At 47.5% G+C, this 21,911-nt stretch overlaps 3 protein-coding genes and 1 long non-coding RNA gene across 8 annotated transcripts; 2 read left to right on the top strand and 2 right to left on the bottom strand.

The window, feature by feature from the left end:
• The first annotated feature begins 1,217 nt into the window (after positions 1 to 1,217).
• On the top strand, positions 1,218 to 4,281 carry LOC123093873 (probable apyrase 3). Its single transcript, XM_044515937.1, has 7 exons — positions 1,218 to 1,540; positions 1,636 to 1,764; positions 1,912 to 1,968; positions 2,090 to 2,182; positions 2,465 to 2,670; positions 3,101 to 3,192; positions 3,372 to 4,281. Exons 1-7 carry the CDS (start codon positions 1,265 to 1,267, stop codon positions 3,905 to 3,907), a joined length of 1,389 nt encoding a protein of 462 aa, XP_044371872.1. The 5' UTR covers positions 1,218 to 1,264; the 3' UTR covers positions 3,908 to 4,281.
• Positions 4,282 to 8,484: 4,203 nt separating this feature from the next.
• On the bottom strand, positions 8,485 to 13,238 carry LOC123093871 (uncharacterized). Of its 3 annotated transcripts, none has more exons than XM_044515934.1 (7): positions 12,996 to 13,238; positions 12,471 to 12,770; positions 12,168 to 12,226; positions 9,891 to 11,322; positions 9,705 to 9,817; positions 9,377 to 9,617; positions 8,485 to 9,266 (listed from the first exon to the last, which is right to left on the bottom strand). In XM_044515934.1, exons 2-7 carry the CDS (start codon positions 12,625 to 12,627, stop codon positions 8,710 to 8,712), a joined length of 2,559 nt encoding a protein of 852 aa, XP_044371869.1. In that variant the 5' UTR covers positions 12,628 to 12,770; positions 12,996 to 13,238; the 3' UTR covers positions 8,485 to 8,709. The 3 variants fall into 3 exon arrangements, with proteins under 3 accessions (XP_044371869.1, XP_044371871.1, XP_044371870.1); XM_044515936.1 differs by having other exon boundaries at positions 12,471 to 12,767; positions 12,996 to 13,230; XM_044515935.1 differs by having other exon boundaries at positions 12,992 to 13,131.
• Positions 9,036 to 13,632, top strand: LOC123093872 (uncharacterized). The gene is made up of 3 exons (XR_006445624.1): positions 9,036 to 9,268; positions 9,401 to 11,202; positions 12,889 to 13,632. It is a non-coding gene; the product is annotated as an uncharacterized lncRNA (long non-coding RNA).
• An 874-nt stretch (positions 13,633 to 14,506) lies between these two features.
• On the bottom strand, positions 14,507 to 20,188 carry LOC123093870 (protein PAIR1). 3 transcript variants are annotated; one of them, XM_044515931.1, is made up of 11 exons: positions 19,955 to 20,188; positions 19,302 to 19,836; positions 18,320 to 18,470; positions 17,872 to 18,006; positions 17,591 to 17,643; positions 17,305 to 17,502; positions 16,679 to 16,738; positions 16,200 to 16,591; positions 15,593 to 15,788; positions 15,115 to 15,181; positions 14,507 to 14,993 (listed from the first exon to the last, which is right to left on the bottom strand). In XM_044515931.1, exons 1-11 carry the CDS (start codon positions 20,011 to 20,013, stop codon positions 14,866 to 14,868), a joined length of 1,974 nt encoding a protein of 657 aa, XP_044371866.1. In that variant the 5' UTR covers positions 20,014 to 20,188; the 3' UTR covers positions 14,507 to 14,865. The 3 variants fall into 3 exon arrangements, with proteins under 3 accessions (XP_044371866.1, XP_044371867.1, XP_044371868.1); XM_044515932.1 differs by having other exon boundaries at positions 16,200 to 16,585; XM_044515933.1 differs by having other exon boundaries at positions 18,320 to 18,452.
• Between the last annotated feature and the right edge of the window lie 1,723 nt (positions 20,189 to 21,911).

The following is a 21,911-nucleotide window of genomic DNA, read 5'->3' as shown; positions in this document are numbered from 1 at the left end:
GTCAAACCGCATAACAACATACGTTGTTCCCTTTGTCATCGGTATGTTACTTGCCCGAGATTTGATCGTCGTTATCCAATACCTAGTTCAATCTCGTTACCGGCAAGTCTCTTTACTCGTTCCGTAATGCATCATCCCGTAACCAACTCATTTGGTCACATTGCTTGCAAGGCTTATAATGATGTGCATAACCGAGAGGGCCCAGAGATACCTCTCCGACAATCGGAGTGACAAAACCTAATCTCGAAATACGCCAACTCAACATGTACCTTCGGAGACACCTGTAGTACTCCTTTATAATCACCCAGTTACGTTGTGACGTTTGGTAGTACCCAAAGTGTTCCTCCGGTAAACGGGAGTTGCATATTTCTCATAGTTACAGGAACATGTATAGGTCATGAAGAAAGCAATAGCAGTATACTAAACGATCAAGTGCTAGGCTAACGGAATGGGTCATGTCAATCACATCATTCTTCTAATGATGTGATCCCATTAATCAAATGACAACACATGTCTATGGTTAGGAAATATAACCATCTTTGATTAATGAGTTAGTCAAGTAGAGGCATACTAGTGACTATATGTTTGTCTATGTATTCACACATGTATCATTTTTTCGGTTAATATAATTCTAGCATGAATAGTAAACATTTATCATGATATGAGGAAATAAATAATAACTTTATTATTGCCTTTAGGGCATATTTCCTTCAAGAGTGACTGGCCGGCCGGCGAAATGATCTTTTGGAGGCCCATGCATGCATGTGTCCGTGTCGCGCGTACGTCGGGTAGCTAGGGTAAGGGCCCCGCCATAGTATTGTTTAAGCATGCAGCGTGTTTCGCGTGGAGGAGGGCCCAGACGACAACTTTTTTGGATGGATCAAAAGTTGTTGAATGATGATGATACTACTGCTCTACTCACAGTTGATTGGCATTAGCGATACTAGCGGCACATCCACAGTAAATTGCATCGGTAGATCCACGTTTCAGATCCAACAATAATCCCAATCCATCCACATCATCTTTTCACGATGAGATCGACACACGCACGCACGCACGCACTAGTGTTACTCACAGTACAATTCCACTAACCTCCCTACAGTAAGATGGGATTGTTTTATTTTGCATGGCAGGGACTCATCTGCGCGGCCAACCAAACCCTGGGGCTGCCCATGGAAACTCCCGCCTCCTTTTAATACCCTTTCGGCTGCTCACTCGAGCACGCGCACTAAGCCACCCACCAGCACTCCAGCAGCAGCTCGCCATGGTTCGTCATGCCTCGGGCCTCCTCCTCCTCCTCCTCCTCGTGGCCCTCTCGTTCGCCGGCTCGGCCTTTGCCGCCGACGTGGCTGTGCTCGGCCGGAAGGCCGGTATTGGGGCCGTTGCCGAGGAGGAGCCCGAGCTGAAGAAGGCGGCCGGGAAGTACGCGGTGATCTTCGACGCGGGCAGCACGGGCACGCGCGTCCACGTCTTCCGGTTCGACAAGAAGATGGAGCTCATCGACATTGGCGACGGCGACGACATCGAGGTCTTCGCCAAGGTATATATTTATGCACGACGCATAGCAATCTATTCTAGGAGTATGTATGTTGTTGCTGTCCTCTCATATTTCTTTTGATTTGTTGGTGGCCGCAGGTGGAGCCGGGGCTGAGCGCGTACGCCGGCCGGCCGCAGGAGGCGGCCAAGTCCATCGTGCCTCTGCTGGAGAAGGCCAAGAGCACCGTGCCCCGCTCGCTCATGAAGAAAACGCCCGTTAAACTAGGGGTCCGTCCTTAACAAACTATAGCAATAACAAATACTTTTACGGTTTGTCCAGCACCTAGTTTACTAGGCACCAAACAAATTGAAACGAAATTTATATATGGGACACAAATCAATCGCTAAAATTAGAAATGGAATGAATATGTGCAGGCGACGGCTGGGCTCAGGCTCATCGGAGACGAGAAAGCAGAGCAAATTCTTGAAGCAGTAATTATTTCTTATCTCTAAATTCTACTCTTGTTCCAGTATCTATATATAGTACTAAAATTTGAAACGATGGACTTGTTTGAACTGATTATTCCTAACCAAAACACGTACGTACATACAGGTGAGGGATGCTGTCCACAGCCAGAGCAAATTCCAGTACAACCCTAGTTGGATCAATGTCCTCAAGGGGTCTCAGGAAGGGTCTTACCTGTGGGTACGTATACTCCTACCCTATGTACTCGCTCCGTCCCACTAGTATACTACTCCCTCCGTTCACAAATATAAGATATTCTACGTATTTTTATAAATAAAATGTGTAATATATAGTGTGTTTGTTCACTTATTTCAATTCTAGTAATCCATATTGAAATATGCAAAACATCTTATATTTGTGAACGGAGAAAGTACTTACATGACCTGACTTAATTACTCAGTATATATATCCACGTAGATGTATTTACTGTTGTCACACAAATTGATATTGCACCGTACGTAGGTTGCTCTGAATTACCTGCTGGGTAATTTAGGAGGAGACTACTCCAAGACGGTGGGTGTGATCGACCTTGGAGGCGGGTCAGTGCAGATGGCATATGCCATCTCCGCGGATGCCGCCGCTACCGCTCCCGGGGTGCCTCAAGGGGACGATCCATACGTCACCAAAGAGTATCTCAAAGGAAGAGATTACAACGTCTATGTTCACAGGTTACTTACTTGGACCCTAGCTAGCTAAGCTCCCTCCTCTGTTATTTTATCACTTATTGTTGTGCATCCAACTCTGTTAGTCCCTTTGTATTTATTTGTTCTACATATTAGCTTTGTCTAAAGTTAAACTTTATAAATTTTGATCAAGTTTGTAGAGAAAAAGTATATACCAACACATACACCACCAAATTAATACGATTAAAATCATCATTGAATATATTTTCACATTATATAGATTTATTATTGTAAATGTTCATATAATTTTCTATAAAGTTGGTCAAACTTTATAAAAACTTGACTTGAATCAAAGCTAATGTGTGGGGTAAATAAATACAGAGGGAGTATGTTGCAATTCTACAAAGGCCATGTGGTAACTACTTTGCTCCCCTTATTAATGGTTTTACGGGTGGTAATTTTTGAACCATTTCAGCTACTTGCACTATGGCGCAATGGCTTCTCGGGTAGAGATCTTCAAGGCCAAGAATGGTCCAGTGAGCTACTGCATGCTGCGGGGATACAATGGTATGATATATATATATATATATATATATATATATATATATATATATATATATATATATATATATATATATATATATATATATATATCCTTAATTTGGGTTCAGTTAGCATAGCACGTAATATAATCAAATAAAGGAGTGATCGATGTACATTTATACATTTCTTGAATATGAATGAAGGCAAATACACCTATAACGGAGAGCAATATGACGCCATAGCGCCTCCTCAAGGAGCAGCATACGACAAGTGCAGAGAGGATGTCACCAAGGCGCTTAAGATCAACGCGCCCTGCCAGGCCAAGAACTGCACCTTCAACGGCGCATGGAATGGTGGTGGCGGCCCTGGCCAAGCCGACCTCTACGTCACCTCCAGCTTCTACTACATGGCAGCAGACGTTGGCTTGATCGACAGTGAGGCCACAAGCGGGAAGACCACCCCTGCGGCGTTCAGGGCCGCCGCCGAGAAGATCTGCCCGATGGGCTTCATGGAAGCCAAGGCCACGTACCCCAAGGTGCGATCCGTCGACACGCCCTACATCTGCATGGACCTCGTCTACCAGTACTCCCTGCTCGTGGACGGTTTCGGCCTGGAGCCCACCAAGGAAATCACGGTGGCGCAGAAGGTGAAGCATGGGGAGTACTTCATCGAAGCCGCATGGGCGCTCGGAGAAGCCATCGAGGCCGTCTCACCCACCAAGCGGCTCAACGATGCATGATTTTAGATATAATTGCCAATCCCTCACAATAAGGTGCAAGCATGTGTATCATACGATTAATTGCAATAAGGTGCATATGCTTGGACGCCATCTCCAATTGTAATCCTTTTATCATCTTTGTGGCGAGAATTGCCTAGTCTAATGTGTAGGAGTACAACGACATATAGATGTGCACGCCACACGCGCACACACACAGCCAGGGCTGGGCCGGCAAAATTTGAGGCCCTGTGCGAAACTAAAAAATAGGGCCCTATCTCATAAAAAAAACTAACGAGCTATTATAATGTGTGTGTATATATATCTCTCGCAGAAAAATATTATAATATTTATGTAATATAATATCTTACATAACAGTCGGACATATTATTTATCTCTGTCTAACCATGTCTAGAATCATTGTAAAGAACAATTGCAAGTGCAAGGGTAGAGGGATCAACAGACTGATTACCAGATGACACTTGTGGTGCTTCTTTTCTAACAAATCTGTCCATATACCACCTTTGGAAGGTTTATTAATTAAGTTTTGTTTTTGTGCTTTTCTCTTACGCTTATAGGCACGAGACTGGTGTTTTCCCATGATGACTCAAATGTGTATCATTGAAACACAAGATAAAGAAAATGAATAAAATAAAATTGAAGTTATACAGTAGCATATATCAATTGGAGATCATTCGTCAATGTTTGACAATTAGACGAACCGTCTAACTCACCTATTTTTGGGTCATGTTCGGTAGAACTGCTACACTATGATCTTTAATCGAAGAGGTAAGAACCAATCTGTAACGAAGTAACCATCCTGTCAATAGTAATTAAAAAATTAGGAATTAAAATAGGAACTGAAGTTAATCGAAAAGAAGGACTCGCTAAACACCTGGAGGTTGGAGTCGGTCACCGATCAATCCGACGAGACGATGTCGACAAGTCTGAAATTTGAGAGAGGAGGCGAGGAAGGCAATGACGGCAGCGGCATGTCGCCCTGAATCTGGATTCCGATTGATCTAAGGGCATCTCCAGCCGTTGGCCCCCCAGGACGCATAGAAATCGCCCCCTGGGGGCGAGCCGGCGATACACTCGGCGCTGGGGGCGATTTTGCGCCCAGTCGTCGCCCCCAGGCGCCGAAATTGGCCCACTTTGCAGCCCAATTTCGGCGAATAAACGGCCCATATGGGCGAGAATAGGCCCATATTCGGCATGGTTTCGCCGTGTCTCGGCGTTCAATTATCAACACAATTATTCCTTATCACATATTTCATCACAGAAAAATCAAATACTTCAACAAAATACTACAACAACAAATAGTTCAATACAAATTATATAGTTCAACAAATAAAAACTCGTATTTCATCACGCGGCGTCCCCCTTGAGCCTCCATAGGTGCTCAATCAGATCTTTCTGCAGTTGATGATGCACCTGTGGATCTCGGATCTCCTGACGCATACTGAGATAGGCAGTCCAAGTTGCTGGTAGCTGGTGATCAACTTCGGCTAGAGGACCCTGCCTGTAGTATGGTTCAGTGTCAAACACTGGGTCTTCTTGCTCGCTCTCGATGATCATGTTGTGCAAGATGACACAGCAAGTCATGATATCCCACATTTGATCTTTCGACCAAGTCTGAGCGGGGTACCGAACAACAGCGAATCGAGATTGGAGCACACCAAATGCCCGCTCGACATCCTTCCTGCAAGCCTCCTGAACCTTCGCAAACCAGGCGTTCTTGCCTCCTGCCACAGGGTTTGAGATCGTCTTTACAAATGTCGACCATCTCGGATAGATGCCGTCAGCTAGATAGTACCCCTTGTTGTATTGGTGCCCATTGATCTCGAAGTTCACCGGAGGAGAATGACCCTCAACGAGCTTGGCAAAAACAGCAGAGCACTGCAACACGTTGATGTCATTGTGAGTTCCTGGCATTACCAAAGAAGAAGTGCCAAATCCAGAGGTCCTGTGTGGCTACCGCCTCAAGCACCACACTGCAACCGCCTTTGGCGCCTTTGTACATCCCCTGCCAACCAAATGGGCAGTTCTTCCATTGCCAATGCATGCAGTCGATGCTTCCAAGCATCCCAGGAAATCCTCTTGCTGCATTCTGGGCTAGGATCTGAGCAGTGTCTTCCGCATTGGGTGTTCTCAAGTATTGTGGCCCAAACACTGCCACCACTGCCCGACAGAACTTGTAGAAACACTCTATGCTGGTGGACTCGGCCATGCGCCCATAGTCGTCGAGTGAATCACTGGGAGCTCCATATGCAAGCATCCTCATCGCTGTCGTGCACTTCTGGATGGAAGTGAATCCAAGAGCGCCAGTGCAATCCATCTTGCACTTGAAGTAGTTGTCGAACTCCCGGATGCAATTCACAATCCTGAGGAAGAGCTTTCGGCTCATCCGATAACGGCGCCGAAATGTTCTCTCGCCATGAAGTGGAGCATCGGCGAAGTAGTCGGAGTAGAGCATGCAGTAGCCTTGCAGACGATGCCGGTTCTTTGCTTTCACCCGCCCCGGCGCCGAGCCACCTCGATGTGGCTTTTCATTGATCGCCAGCAGCTGGGCGAGGGCGGCGAGCACCATCAGATGCTCTTCTTTCTGGACGTCGGCCGCGGCTTCCTCCTCCAGCAGCGCGGCGAGCTCTTCCTTCTCATCCGAGTCCATCGCCGAGACCGTCAAAACGTCGAACACCTTGCACGCGGTGGGCGTGTACCCGCCGTTAAACCGCGGCCGGAAACGCCCAGCTGCTGCGGGAGGGACTGCCACGGCGAAGCGCTGCTATTTTCCGGCGGGGAATGGCTATCTAGCGGAGTAGGCCGGCGGCCGTCGCCGGGATATAGCTAGTGGTGGCCGAGGGGCGGGGGGGGGGGGGTGCGAGGCGAGTCGGGGGAAGAAAACCTTGACTTTTCCCCTGTCGGTGTGGGCCAGGCGTACTTTTTCCTAGCGCCGGAGCCCCCAACGGCACCCCAGCGCGTCGGGTTAGGCCTGTGACCGCCGGGCGAAAAAAGGTCCGAACCGACGATTTTCGGGCGTCCTGGAGGCGTGACTGGGCCGTTTTTTCGATACCGGCGCTGAAAAAGTGGCTTGAGAGGATTTGTTGGGGGCGCGGCTGGAGATGCCCACCGGGGACGAGGCGACGAACGGGCCCTGGCAAGTGGCGACGAGACGAGGCTACCATTCCTTTCCTGTAGCCAGGATCGAGAATTGCCCTGCGAGATGATCCCCGATGGCAGGGACGATCCCGATTTGTTTCCTGTGGCCCGATGCCGATCCGATCCATGTAGCGATCCTTTTTTTCTTTTGAGAAATTGTAGCGCTCGTGTTTAGATGAGTAGGACGAGGATTGCGCTCGACGGCCTCGTCGCCTCTCTCCAGCCCAACTCCAGCGCCAGTAGGCCCGGTACCGCTTAGTTTTTTTTTCTAATACTAGGCCTATATAAAAATTTGGGCCCCCCCAGAATTTTGGACCTTGTGCGGGCCGCACATTTGGCACCACTGTGGGCCCGGCCCTGCACACAGCCGCACTCATTCACATGTGGTTTACTGAATGTCGGAGTCGTGGTTCTTCACGACTGCGAAAATGTCACGATTATCCTGTTCAAAAAAAATGTCACCATTATGATAGAAATGGTTTGCAGTGAAGAATAATCCACGAAATGAGACATGCGATAAGGTGCAAACGCGCACACGGACATTCCATCGCCGTCAGCATGCAGTGCAACGGAGTTCAAATTGAGGATTCAAAGGTGTAAGTTTCAGAACGAAGAAAAAAAATGTGGCCCAACCAGTGATTTGTTGGGCCCGGCCGAGATCATACACGCGATGCAGCCATCGGGCTGGGCCGGGCCGTACGAGATCATCACGGGCTTTTCTGCCTTAGCCGGAAGGGAAAACTGACCCAGGGTTACCGGGCCGGATTTCTCGAAGAGAAAGAAGGGAGAGCGGCGGGGCCGGCGAGAGAGGCAGGCGAAATGGCGAGCTCGTCATCCGAGGCGGCGCCGCCAGTCGCCGCCGGCGAGGATCCAGCGGCGCCCGCAAAGGGACAAGAGAGGACGAAGAAGGAGAAGACGAGGGTGGTCTTGCCGCAGTTCCACCTGGACACGCTCATGAGGGCCGAGGAATTCCTGGAGCCTCTGCCGCCGCCGGACGAGGAGTTTCTTGCGCAGGTCCGGGAGCAGCGCGGACAGAAGGGCTTCGTCGAGATAGATCTCACCGACGACGAGGAGGAGGAGGATGAGGAGGAGGAGGAGAAGGAGGGAGGAAACGCAGCTCCCCCGGCTGGAGGAAGGGGATCTATGGAGGAGGACAAGTTCAGCCCCGAGGTCACCAAGAAACCCAGCGACGGCGACGGCGGCGGCAGGATTCGTCGGTTGATTGGTAACTGATCCTTAATCCGGCCTCCTGTCCTGCTGCTTAATTCTGAAACTGCTGTAGGATATGTCATGGGTATGTTCTGTTCTCTCATGTTTACTGTTGTCGAATTCTGAATCTGCTGTAGGATATGTTATTATGGGTATGACTGGAATGGATGATATATGCACCGGTGTTGGTTATGCGCGCACTGATTATGGATCACTCTGAACTCCACTGAAATGGGTGTCATTTTGATTGTATTTTGCATAACTAACTGACACTAGTAGTCACACAAATCACATATGCACACACCACACAAGGCACAAGAACAACATCGTAACCGTCAGATGCACACCATCAAGAAAAAAAAGCTCACCGCTCTTCCCTCCCAAACATGTTAAAAGTTACTGTATCTAATACTCACATTAGCAAGCACACAATGCTCTGCCTTGATCGCCCTGATAGACTATATCCACAAGTCATAAGCGACATCTTCTAGCAGTTCATCCAGCAAGAATTCCCATATTTCCACAACAGTCTCCTCACTTTCCGATCGAAGATCCATCCAAGTCCCCTCTTCCAGATCCATGTTAATTAGCTGGTTCAATGTGCTTGGAAATTCATAGCAGAGATGGCCCTCAATGTGCTTATTTATTTCTGAGATGAGCTTCTGTCCCATTGGAGGTGCCTGTATGTTTTGTCTGACAAAAGATAAGCAATGGGGGCTTCCAAAGTGTTTCCCCTGTATTGCGGTTATAGCTTCACAGATGCAGTCAAAGAAGAGCATGAAATCATCAGTTTGATGATTGCCTTGAAGTAGTTCTTCAAACAGGCAAGGGCTGACCAATTCATCTTCTAGATACCATACATCCAAGTTCTGGTATGTGCATAATTCCGACAGCTCCAGCACTGTTTCTATGTAACCTAACCTGACATCCTTGTCCTCCCAGAAGATCTCCTCTGGGTCTGATCCATCATCTTGGTAGTACCGGTGGGGACTCGAGACATCTTGGCGCAACTCACCTGTACGTCATTTTGGGAGATGAAACCGTTAGATTTTTTAAAAAAAACACTTTGTTTTTCTGAAGGTCAATGGTAAGCATACATTAGATTTTTTATCAATTGAATATTACATTGCATTGGGCTCTTATTTTCAGGGCTGTCGTCATCTTCATGGAAGAATGGATCAAGAATAGACACAGGACTGGGTTGCTCTTGCTTTTCATGGTTTTCCTCTTGTGATGTTGGTCCAAGTGACGCGCTTCGTCTGGGAGTTTCTGGCTCTTGGTGCTCTAGCATCTTGACAACATTCTTAGGGGAACCTGGACAAATCTCAGCATGCTCTTTACCTGGTTCTGCTGCTTCCGTCGTTTCCTTCAATGCAGACATTCAAAATTTTCATTAAACTAACACATCAATGGAAACTAGATGAAATAGCAATAAATATTGTCTTGAACATACTGGGGGTGAGTTATATTTGTGTTGCTCTGCTGAAATGCATTGCGCATTCCGAATTGCTTGCGAGTGATCCAGATTGTCAATTTCTTCAATACAACCAGTATCGAGTTCAACGTCTGCAAGTATTCATATTCTGTTAATATAATATCCATGCAGTATTTGATAATTTTGTATTCTGTAATCACTCACCTTGTTGTGTGTCTTCTTCCTTGTAATGTTTTTCTTGATCAGTTTTTTCAACCGGTACTTCACTAGTACCACACTCAGCACTCCCTGAATCTTCCTCTGATTTATTTCCTTCTTCCGCAGATTCTTCCCCCTCGGTCTTTTGTATGGCACAAATATTTTTCTCTTCCTGTGAATGTTCAATACATTCTCTTACCCTTGGGGTACTCCCAGGTGATGATGGGGTACTGCACTGAGGGAGGGAAAGCATTCCTACCAAGGACCTTGAGACCTGAACTGCTGGACTTGGATACTTGCCAGTATGAGTATTGTCCTTCAGAATTTCTGTTAAATGTTTTTTGGCTTCTGCGTAGAAGGTGGATGCATCCTTTGAGGTAGATACGTCGCTGTTGAAACCACCTAGTGAATCATTTATTTGCTTGTGTTTACTGCTGTTTGAAGGTCGAGCATCATTTTTATCAGTAGCTGGAGGGGCCTGTCTGGAATCCTTTATAATTGTAAATGAGTCTCTGAGCAAACACGGATCTCTTTGTACATCATCTTCGTTCATCGGGGGTCTTCCTTCTCTAGTTTCTCCGGTCACGATTCTGAATCTTCTCCTGACTTCCTTAACTGAAAATGTTGAACATTCAGCTGCACTGTATTCTGGAGCTTGAATTCCACCTGATTGCCGATGGAAGGATGTCGATGCAGTTGCTTCTGTAGGATCAAATCCTCCCCTTGGATTTGGCTTCAGTATTACTATTTTGTTAACTGGCTGAGAAGACCTTCCTTCAGGTGCATGTGTTCTGCTTGATTTATCTTTCTTCCAGAAAAATATATTCCTGCTCTCTTTATTCTTTGTTTTGATAGCCAACTCACGCTGATTTGAAGCCTTTGTATGTTCAACAACGTTTGTTTTTTCAAGCATTTTCTTGGGCTCGAGCCTGGCCCCTACATGTCTGTTGCAAATATATTTGTTGTCAACAAGCTGCTTTTCCTCACTCACCGGTGTTTTCTGATAATCAAGGTCACATGGAGGATTGTTATATTCATTAATCTTTGTATGTATAATGGACTCTAATTCAGGGTATAATTCACTCGTATTCCTGCAATCATCATGTGGCCCTTCATCGTGGTACTTATAGACCTGTCCCATGAAATCTGACAAAGCAAGCTCAAGGCCATCTTCTTCTGCCTGTTTCATGCAGTTGGAACCACCGGGATCAAAGGATCCAGAGGAAGAAGCAATGCCGATGCCTGGGTGGGGACTTGCGACGCCATTTGGTTTGCTGTTTTGCATTGCACCTTTGTCCAGACAGACATCATGTCCCAGGTCAGCCAATATTCTTCGAACTTCATCATTTGGAATCTTCTTGGACTGTTTTAGCTTTCCCAGCTCGCCCTCCATAAGTCTTTTAACAGTTGGCTTCGTAGTACTGCGTTCCTCCATGTTCTAAGAAATATAAGACCAAAAATGAGTTCTTACCAGGAAACAAGTAAATCTTATTTTGTTATGTTAGCATGCACTTGGAAGTAAATAAAAAAAATTACTCCCTCCTTCCCAAAATATAAGGCACGGTTTGACTTTTCTGGTCTTCGTTGCACAACTTTGACTATATTTTTTATGTATTATATGTCTATAAAATTATTATACATACATATGAAATAAAATTGCTTTGCAAGACAAATACAGCGATGTCATTTATACATGTTCAATCCATATACTTTGATATATATTAGTGGTCAAAGTTGTGCATCAAAGACCGTAAAAAGTCAATCGCGCCTTATATTTTGGGAAGGAGGGAGTATCTTGTTTCGGTTTGGAGTTGGAGACAGTAACTTGCAACCGAATAGGTTGTAAGTAATGCACTTAGGTTTTCAGAAGGTCAACAAATTCAGTTTCGGCACAAACGACACAAGCAAAGCTTGAACAGGGTCTGTATTGCATCAAAGGGGGGCTGAATGATGGTTCTTCAATACAAGTCCATGCATAGCAAGCTATGCTTGTTGACATATCAGAACTGCTTTTTCTATGTTTATTGTTACTCAACTTATATTAAACTACACTTTGCCTTGAAGACTTGCTGGCTGCTATTAAAACCAAGTTGACACTTTCAATTCGACAAGTCACAGCAACTTTGTTATGCAAGTAACTTGCTTGCATCTGCTGCATCTTTGTGGAGTGGTGGTGTCAACGAAAGCACTATGCTATCTACAGTAAGAAAAGTAATAATATATCTCTTTTTTCACTCTTGAAACCGCATCGTTTCCATTTGCTAATTGCTGTAGAGAACTTACATCTCCGCCTTCATCTGGTTCCTCAAAGTCTGTGGACTTGTTTCTGGAGTGCCCTCTTCCTGCAACCATGCAGGGTGCATTAGCAGCAGTACAAATTAATCCCAATAACAGAATTTACAGCCTGCCTGATTGATGCATTTCCCGAATGCCTTGGTATTTCCCAGTTAAATGTAGTTGGATTTGTTGCTAGTTTGTAGCATAGAGAAGTGTGAAGCGAAGGACGGACACCATGGATTATAAGAACTGAAGATGGTAGTATTGACACAATTAATACAACTGTTGTTTGTAAACCAAGGGAAGTACCAGCGAATCCACTGAAGGAGTGCCTTCTGCTCCCTTGCTTTCTGTCGAGGATGAGCTTGGGGTCGCGGCGGGAGTAGAACATGCGGATGAGGCCCCAAGTGCAGCCTACATTGTTCTCTTGGATCTGCGTAGCCCGTCTCCGGCTCGTCTTGCCCATTCTGGGATGGTTCCTTCTGCCTGCTCTCTGAACTCTGAAGTTGAAGTACCCAGCAGTATCAGCTGTTCAGTTGATGGGTGGGGCTGATTAATTTTCTTGCAGCAAATCAAGCGAGCCTGGTCGCAGAAAATGTCTGCACTCTGCTGCAATTAGATGAACAAACAAAATCAGAGTTGGCTGCAAATGAGCATGTTGTGATTGGCATGTTTCACTCTGGTTGGGCTCTGTTCTGACCCTTGTTACTTTTCTCTGCTATTGTAGTAATCACAGGAACGGAGCTGGGCATGCGAAGCCACCGCAGAGACAACTCGTATTATTATGGTTCCAAAACAAACAAGGCAAGAGCATAACAAGAAAGAATTACTCACGGCGCAGCAGGGAAGAAGATGAAGAACCGCCGCTAGCTCCGAGCCCGAGGAGGAGTCGAGGAGATCAGCAACCAACCATGAGAAGTCTCTGACCATGTGAAGGGATGCTACGGCCAGCTGCAGCCAGGCTCGCCGACGACGGAAGGAAGGAAGGAATCAGAAGGAGAAGCCTTTCTTGCTGGCTCGCACAGGCCGGTGCCAGTCAGGTCAGTCAGTGGCACGCCATCCTTTTCATCGTCTTCCCCTGTATGTGTGCCTGCCGGCCTCTCTTTGCGCTTTGTGGAGCTGGTGTGGAGGGGCAAGCAGCACAGCTATGGCGACGGACAGTTGTAGCTGCGGCACATGCCATGGGCACGCATCAAGGTGACCACACACACGCACAAGCAGCAGGCAGGCACCAGGCACGCATGCTTTTTCCCCACCCCGCTGCTCTGCAGGAAAAAGTGGCAGGATCAGAGCGTTTGATTGATAATTGTCCTTGAAGCATATGTATTCCTGTAGCAATGATCCAGCCTTGTGGTAAAAGCATCCCACTACCAATTTGTTTATTTCGTGATTTGTTGGGGGCACGGATCAATCCTCCGTACATCCATATCGTTTTAGTAAATTGCTGAATGCATGGTCGTGTTTTTCTTTACGGAAAATGTAATTTTTTTACCTTCTTTATGGAAAATGTGAATGGATGTGCCATGCATGTGCTTGGAGCTAATTTTTTCTTTTTACTTGTGTCAAACTATTTATGTAATTTAAGTACGTACATCCCATTTCCGTTAAACACTAGTCGGAGTACTACACACTCGGGGACAGGATATAACGTGAGCGCACGTGCCTTGTTTTTTCCCCCCCAATGTATACTTTGTTTTTGAAAGTACAGACGCAAGCGCTCATACATGCGCGCATACACTCATCTCTATAAACACACGCCTTACCTCTATGAGCACCTCTGAGAGACTGAGCCGGCATGTCACCTTACAAAGTCATTATAAGCGTCTCGTCGACGAAAACGTCTACCTCTATGAGCACCTCTGAGAGACTGAGCCGGCATGTCACCTTACAAAGTCATTATAAGCGTCTCGTCGACGAAAACGTCTCCTTTCATTGAAAGCGCATTGTCCGAAATCCTGAAATAAATCCAGGAATGAACCCTGATGGGCTGGGATACCACTGTCGCACCACATCCGTTCGCTTTCTAGTATATATTTGCCCTGGTTTGCTGATTATGCGTGCATGTCAGGTACGTGCTGTGGCTGCGATCGATGGAGTGCGTAGTGTAGCCGGCACACGTAGCCTGCCAGCGTAAAAGGCACCGACCTCCGTTCAAACCGGCCCACCTCTACCTCTCTCTCTCTAGGCTGGCTGCACTGCGGTCGGTCTATGTCCATGCCCGTCTAGTCTAGTCTCTCTCTAGTCTAGTCTCTAGAGCCAGCGGCCCTTGTTTGCGCTGGCTGCCTGGCCAACTAGCGGACCACACGAGAACAGAGGATACAAAAAAAGAAAAAGAAAAAAACAAGGGACGAGCAAAACGTGGCCGCACCGCACGGACGGCTCCATCATCAGGCTGGAACAGCAGATGAAAATGGCACTGTGACAGCAGTGTACCGTGAACATCTGCCCTTGCTGTGTACTCTAGTAGTAAATCTGTACCTCTCCCTCTGTAATCCGCCCCCTAACCTCTCTTCTGAAGCCACTGTCTGTCGACCCGCCTCTGCATCTGTACGCCAATAGCTACCGTTGGGTTGCTGCTACTCCCTCCGTTTGGAATTACTTGTCTCGGAAATGGATGTATGTACAACTAAAATTTGTCTAAATACATCCACTTCTGCGACAAGTAATTCCGAATGGAGGGAGTACTAGTTAGTGAATACACAGTCTAGCAGCGGTCCAGCGCGGCGGCGCTGGCCTCCTCCCTCCGCCGGCGCTTCCTCGCCCGCCGCAGGATCTCCAGCGCCTCCACCTCGCCCACCGCCTCCTCCGCCGCCGCCGCACCACCGGCGCCACCTGCACCAGACACACAGTCACTCCCACATCACATGGGTTTACAATTCACAGCAGCGTAGAGGGAGAAAGGAAGTTCAGTTCAGTTCAGTTCAGTTCAGTTCAGTTCCACGGCTGGCTCTACCTGCTCCGGCCTTCAGCATGACGCCCCCCTCCTCCTCATCCGAGTCGATGACAATGGTCAACGTCGCCTGCATTTTGTATTCCATCCGCAACAGCCATCAACATCATCGTCATCATCATCGCACAGAAATATAACCGCAACAACAACTTCACAGTTCAACCTACTGTTTATTACCACTTGATTGATCAACAGGGGCAAACTAAACTACAGAGCATTCATGAAGCAGCGGCAGCAAGCATGATCGCGTAAATTCAGGCAGTAAATCATTCATGTTCTTCTTTCAGGACAAAATGACTCGGTTAACCAGTCAAGTTCTTCTTTCAGGGCAATTGTTTCAGTTCATCAGTGGTGTTGTTCTTTCAGGTCAAACCATAACAATTTAGCTAGATAGCAGCATTGTGTTAGGCGATCTCATCTCTGATAGCATTTACGGTTGTTTGGTCAAGCTAGAAACGAGCAAGGTTGCGGCGCGGGTTACCTTGTTGATGGGCGCCTCTTCATTGTCCTTCTGAATCGCCAGCTCTTGCTCTTTAGGTGGCGCCGGCCTGCTGTCGCCTGAGCCGTCCAATTTCCGCGCTTCTGTGGCGGCCTTTGCCATCCCCTTCTCCACATTTGGCTTCACACCTTCTGTCTTCCTGTGGTAAACCAAGGGTGCAGGAGCGCTGGCACTGACACTGACAGACAAACAAGCCTCATTAGTAGTAGTAGAATCTCGAACCAAACAGGAACAGGGAGAACTGAAGCAAAGTGGAGGCAATATAACTGAAACACACCAATCTGATCTTGCTGTCAAAACAGAGATAACACTCTACTGTACAAGCATTAGAATACTGGACATTTCAAGATTTCCATTGCCAGAATTAACTAGCTTTGTCATGAAAAAGAAGACAAGTTTAATACCCCTTTTGGAGCGGCATGAGAGTATCTAAGCTTTCCCCTCTTGAGGATTTCAAGATTTATAGGTTCAGTTTGCGTTTCGATTTTTCATCAAGACAATTTTCACACTGATGCCCCATACTACAGCAATGCATACTAGTAGTTATCTAACAACTTGGATATGTAAGAAGCTGAGGTTAGAAGATTACGCTTGTGTTACTGGTACTACTCGGTTCATCAGGGCCTCTCCATTTGCCTCGGGTTTCTGGTTCATCTGCGGACTTGCATCTGCTGTCTCTGCTTGTTTCACCTGGGGCCTTCCATTTGGTACTGGTCTTTGGTTCCTCTGGGGCCTTCCGTTTGCTACTGGTCTTTGTTTCTTCCTCTGGGGCCTTCCATTTGCTACAGGTGTTAGCTTCTTCCTCTGGGACCTTCCATTTGCCGCTGGCCTTTGTTTCTTCCGCGGCCTCCCATCTGCCACTGGTCCTTGGTTCATCAGGGGGCCTCCATCTGCTACTGTTGTCTGGTTCATCAGGGGGCTTCCATAGGCTACTGGTGTCTGCATCATCAGGGGGCTTCCGTTTGCTACTCTTGTCTGGTTCTTCAGCAAATAAAGGGAAACAGAATGAGAGGAGAAAAGTACTGAAAGGCTTGCTAATTCAATTAGTTGAGTGACAAGTACACGTACTGCCAGCATTTGCATCTGGTCAAACCTGGTATCAACAGATCTGACAGCTCTAACCATCCCCTGTCCAGATACAAATAGGCAAAGGTCAGCAAAACCCGCATTAGTTGCTTTACTCTAGTATGTGAAGTGATGGGGTCTTAGCATGCCACATGAAATACAAGATTGTGCATGTTCTTCAAAGGCAATCTTTTAACTTCGGAGTAAAGTGCTGAAAAAATAAGCCCTAGTGTAGACTGAGAATTTTTAGTGTTAGATATCTTGAATAGACAACGGAATTACGCTTCCTGAAAGAAAAATAAGATATAGAAGAAAATGGTATGAACCAGCTTATATACGCCTTCATAGAAACTAAGCTCACACATATGGACATAAGAGAGAATTTTACATGGTGGTAAATCAGCAAGATAAGATAATTACTTATATCTGCTCCTCTTAGTGAGCTTATGTAATAACTGAATCTGATCTGAATTTGGTTTCATTAATATAATGGAACCGGGGAAAGGCTCCCTGTTCTTCTAAAAAAGATAATTACTTATATGCACAAGCCAGCCATCAGAAGAATTCCCAAACACAAGTGAACCTAACAGAGTTGTATCAAAGCTAGTGGTCGATCTTAGCAGTAGTACCTCCATCTCCTTTGAGAAAGTTCTGAAGATGTCAGCCTTCAGTTGCCCCAGTTCTCCTTGCACATGGTTTGGCAAGACTGAAAGTAACGAAGACATCTCATCCTGTTTGCTGGCGAGAGAGTTGAGAACACTCAGTTGGTCAGGATTACTTTCTGTGATTTCTTCAACGACTGCTTTGAGATCATCTTGTTCCTTAAGCTGTGGTACCACGTTTGGATTAATTAAACTTTGTTGCCTCAGCAAAAAGAAGCAGCGAAAAAAGGACTGAACCAGCAACTATCCTTACAATTTGCTTTAGAGAGTCCTCTAGGAGCGCAAACTTTTTCTGAATGCTACCAGCTGAACAAAGTGAATGCATGCTCTCATTAGTCGATGATGTACTATTTGTGGGAAGTAACAGAATTAGAGTGCAGAACTCATGAAGAAAATAGCAGCAGTTACTATTGTCCTTATTGATCTAAAATACTCCCTCCGTAAAGAAATATAAGAGCGTTTGATCACTACTTCAGTGATCTAAACGTTCTTATATTTGTTTACAGAGGGAGTACCAATTAGAGGGTTACTTACAGTCCAGTGATGCCTCCTTCATGGCTCTGTTTAACTGCATCACATCATTTTGCACTGAGTCTAATATCATTCCCATCTTATGTACTGAACTGGCAAGATGCTGAAATTTGCGCTCAACTTCTTCATTAACCTGACCTGTCGAAACAACATCAACTGGCACTTTAGTCGAAATACACTTCCAGGTATATCATGACAATGTGACAGCTTAAAATAAATCTAGAGTCTACGTTTAGAACAGCTTCAGGTGCACTATCTGTTTAAAGCATGTACTATTTGACCTTACATGCCCAGTTAATGAGAGAATTTTTGTGAACCTATTCAGAACACCAAAATTAGTGTGCTTGAAGAGCATGTGAACTGTTGTTATGGTGATGAATGAAATGCACTTTCCCGCAAAAGAAAAATGGATAAAATGTAAATTCTGTCAGGCGCAAGGGCTTGAGTTTACATCTGCTATCCGGAAGAGAGGGGCTCCAGCGGTGGATAGGGTTGGTTGGTATCTTTGTCAGTTGCAGCTGAGATTCCTCGCGCACACAAGAAGCTGAACTGGCAGGATATGAAGATGTCCTCTTCGACGAGTCCTGTTGCAAGGCAAATCTCTGGTCACCAAAGAAAAGAGAATGGAGATCACAATTGGGCAGCAGATAAACAGTGTGCACATTATATAACTTTTCTGAAGGAAGGCACCTTCTGTAACAAGCAAATATAACAACAAACATAGTTGTTCTCACTCAAACATTTATTAGGACAAGAACTGTTGGTTTGGGCATTCCCTCTGCATTGCCGAATATGAATAAATCGTAACTGCATACTAAGGGGCTGTTCGGTAATGCTCCGCTCCACAACTCCGCTCCGGGAGTTGGCGGAGCTGTAGTACAAATTCGTAGAGTTGCAGATTGGCCGCTCCACAGATTCTGGGAGTGGATAACTACCGAACAGGGCCTAACTGTGCACAGAACGGCGTCAATTCCGACAAATCATACAGATCAAAATCACCATTTCAAAGGGTCTAGCAGAAAAGGATCACATGGATGTCGTTCCCCTTACACTTTCAGTAAAATGCAGTACATGAATGCTCGCGTGCACCAAATTGAGATACTACACTTGGTTCACTAATTTGCCCAATGAAATGGCCACTGCAGTGATTTAAACTATTTCTTCAGCCTACCAACAAGCACAAGCAGATTCAGTGGAAGCGACTAATTAACAGTGACCAACACCAACCAATTCGATGCAAACTCGCTACTGCAAGCAACAGACACGAGACCGTCATACCCGACATGCTAGTGATCCACTGATCCAACAAATTCACCGAACACACTGATCCTGTGATCCAAGCGGTACCGTAGAAGCAAACGCGGCCTCGATCATGGATCATGGATCAAACGCGGCAACAATTGGAGAAGAAGGAGGGATGATGTGTACGAGACCTGGTCGCGCGCGGGAGCCTGCGAGAGGAGGCTGAGGAGGTTCGCGTCGAGGGAGGCCTGCGAGAGCTGCGACTGCGCGTGCACGAGCGGCGCGCTGCCACCGCCCTGGGAGAAGGACGCGCCTCCGCTTCCACCGCCCTGAGAGAAGGCCGCAACTCCGTTCCCACCGCCCTGAGAGAAGGCCGCGCCTCCGCCACCTCCGCCCTGAGAGAACGCAGCGCCTCCACCACCTACGCCCTGAGAGAACGCGGCTCCTCCGCCTCCGCCGCCCTGAGAGAACGCGGCGCCTCCGCTGCCGCTGCCCTGCGAGAAGGACGCGCCTCTGGCCTGGGAGAAGGACGCGCCTCCGCTGCCTATGGCCTGCGAGAAGGACGCCCCGACGCCCTGCGAGAACGAGCCGCCGCCTCCACCCTGCGAGAAGGACTTCTGCGACATCGACTGGGACCGCTGCTGCTGCGCGGCCGCCGCCGCCGCCGCGGAAGCAGCAGCAGGCGCGCTCATCCCGCCACCGCCACTGCTGCTCCCTCCTGTCCTCCTGCACCACCAACAAAACACGCCACGGGCACGAATTAAACCAGGCACGCCTCGGAACGAACGGGAGCGGCCGGCGGCGAGAGGGGAGGGGAATTGGGCGCGGATCGGCCTGGGCGTACCGGGGAGGGAGGACGGAGATGGAGGCGATGTCGCACGCCTTGTTGATCTTCAGCTTCATCGCCCGGCCCCGGAGCGGGCCCCCGCCGAGGAGGTCCCCGGCGGCGATCGCCGGCGGGGAGGAGGGGAGCGACGGATTGGGTGGCGGTGGTGGTGGACTGGTGGTGTTGGGGAATGGGGGGACACCGAGGAATTGGAATTTGAATCCTCTCTCTGCTGCTTCCTGGCTGGTGGGGCCCCCTCGCACTGGCCGTTGCCTTATAGGCAGCCGGCCATGCGGGCCCAGGCTGGCAGCGTGGGCGGTGCGCGAAATGGTCTCGGGCTGCGTTGCTGCACGAACTGAGCGATGAATACCATCCGGCCCAGAACAGCGTGGTTTCTGCTAGGCCTTTGGTTGAGGCCCAGCGTGGGGCTCAGAGTCGTCGCCTCAAACGGAGTTGTTTGACTCGAAAAAAAAAGAATGTAGGGTGTCAGCTCTACTCACTTGGGTGGCAAAGTCATCGGCTCGGCTGGTGACCGGGCCCAGGACCGATGTGGATGTGTTCTTTGTATGCTGGGTTGGCGGCTTCAAGTCGTGTTGTAGGGTGTCGATTCCGGTCACTTGGGAGGCGGAGTTGCCGACTTGACTGGTATCCAGCCTCGGGGCTGGTGTGTATTGCTCGGTTGTATCCGTTTTTTGGTCAATTCATTTCTTCTATATATAAATGTCGAGCTTTGCTGTTGTTCAATCTTTTTTGCAGGATGTTGTTCTATGCGAGGTGCGCCTACTCCCTGCTCTCCTCCGCCGACGAGCTTGATTTCCACGCCGACCGCATTTGGAGTGCCAAGGCAACTATCAAGGTCAAGATTTTGGGCTGCCTCTTTTCAGGGATAGGTTCAACACGAAGGCGGACTTGCATCACAAGACCATCGCCTCCGACTCCTCCTGCCCGAGATGTGCCCACCACTTCGAGGATGCCTCGCACATGGTCATCTCATTCCCTAGGGAGGTCTAGGTTTGGCGGCTATTGGGCCTTCACCCTCGCTCCAACATCAAGCACCTTTGGGATACTGCCACTCTGGGTGGCCTCGACATCAACCTTTGGCCCACGTCGTTCTCGCCGCCCTTTGGAAACTCTGGGACACCCGTAATGCGTAATGCCCAGGTGTTTCACTCAGAGATTCATTCGGCTACGGATACCTCACAGAATGTAATCTCTGATTTCACGGTTTGGGGCTTTTGGTTCAAAGACCCGATTAACAGGGACGCCGCCATGTCTTTGCGCCTTTTCCTCACCTCTCATTGTACTCTTTCTTTTGAGTAACATATTGAGGTGGGGTTGCTCCCCCACCCCCCTAATTGTTCAAAAAACGCAGGGCTATTTCCATTTGTTCAAGAAAAAATCAGGGATGTGTGATTGAAACTAGCTTGTTCTACTGATCCTGCTTGTCTGAAATGGTAAGCATTAAACTTTATACAAATGAACTGTTAATCCGAATATTTAGGCCATAGTTTGCAATGTTGTACTAATAATAGCCAGGCGGAACCAGTTCTTTACTTCTTTTACATACAGATGTACATGTTGATCTTACTTTACCTAGCGATAGGACATAAAAAATTTACTTTTACAAAACAAATTTACACTGCTGCACGCATTTCCATTTTAGAACAAATAACATAGGAGAGAAGAAAACATCACCCTATTCACATCATACAGAAGCAGACCTCCAAAGTCCCAAGTCCCAACCGACATGCCTTCTCCCGAGGCAAACATCACCTATTCACATCATCTCAGAAGGTCGCCGGTCCTGAGGCAAACCACGGAGAAGGCATGCTGAAGGGCATCATGTTCTTGTTCAGGAACAGAAAGAGGTGATCGTCCTCTCCAAGAAGAACAAGAAAAGGCAGGGACGCCTCCAGATTCACTTCGAATGACTGACCATAGACGAAATGCAAGAAATCGGCGCTATGGTCGACGA

This window comes from Triticum aestivum, chromosome 4B (assembly GCF_018294505.1).
Source record: "Triticum aestivum cultivar Chinese Spring chromosome 4B, IWGSC CS RefSeq v2.1, whole genome shotgun sequence".
Classification (NCBI taxonomy): domain Eukaryota; kingdom Viridiplantae; phylum Streptophyta; class Magnoliopsida; order Poales; family Poaceae; genus Triticum; species Triticum aestivum.
Note: the sequence above shows the minus strand (reverse complement) of the source record. Positions and strands in the feature narration are given on the sequence as shown.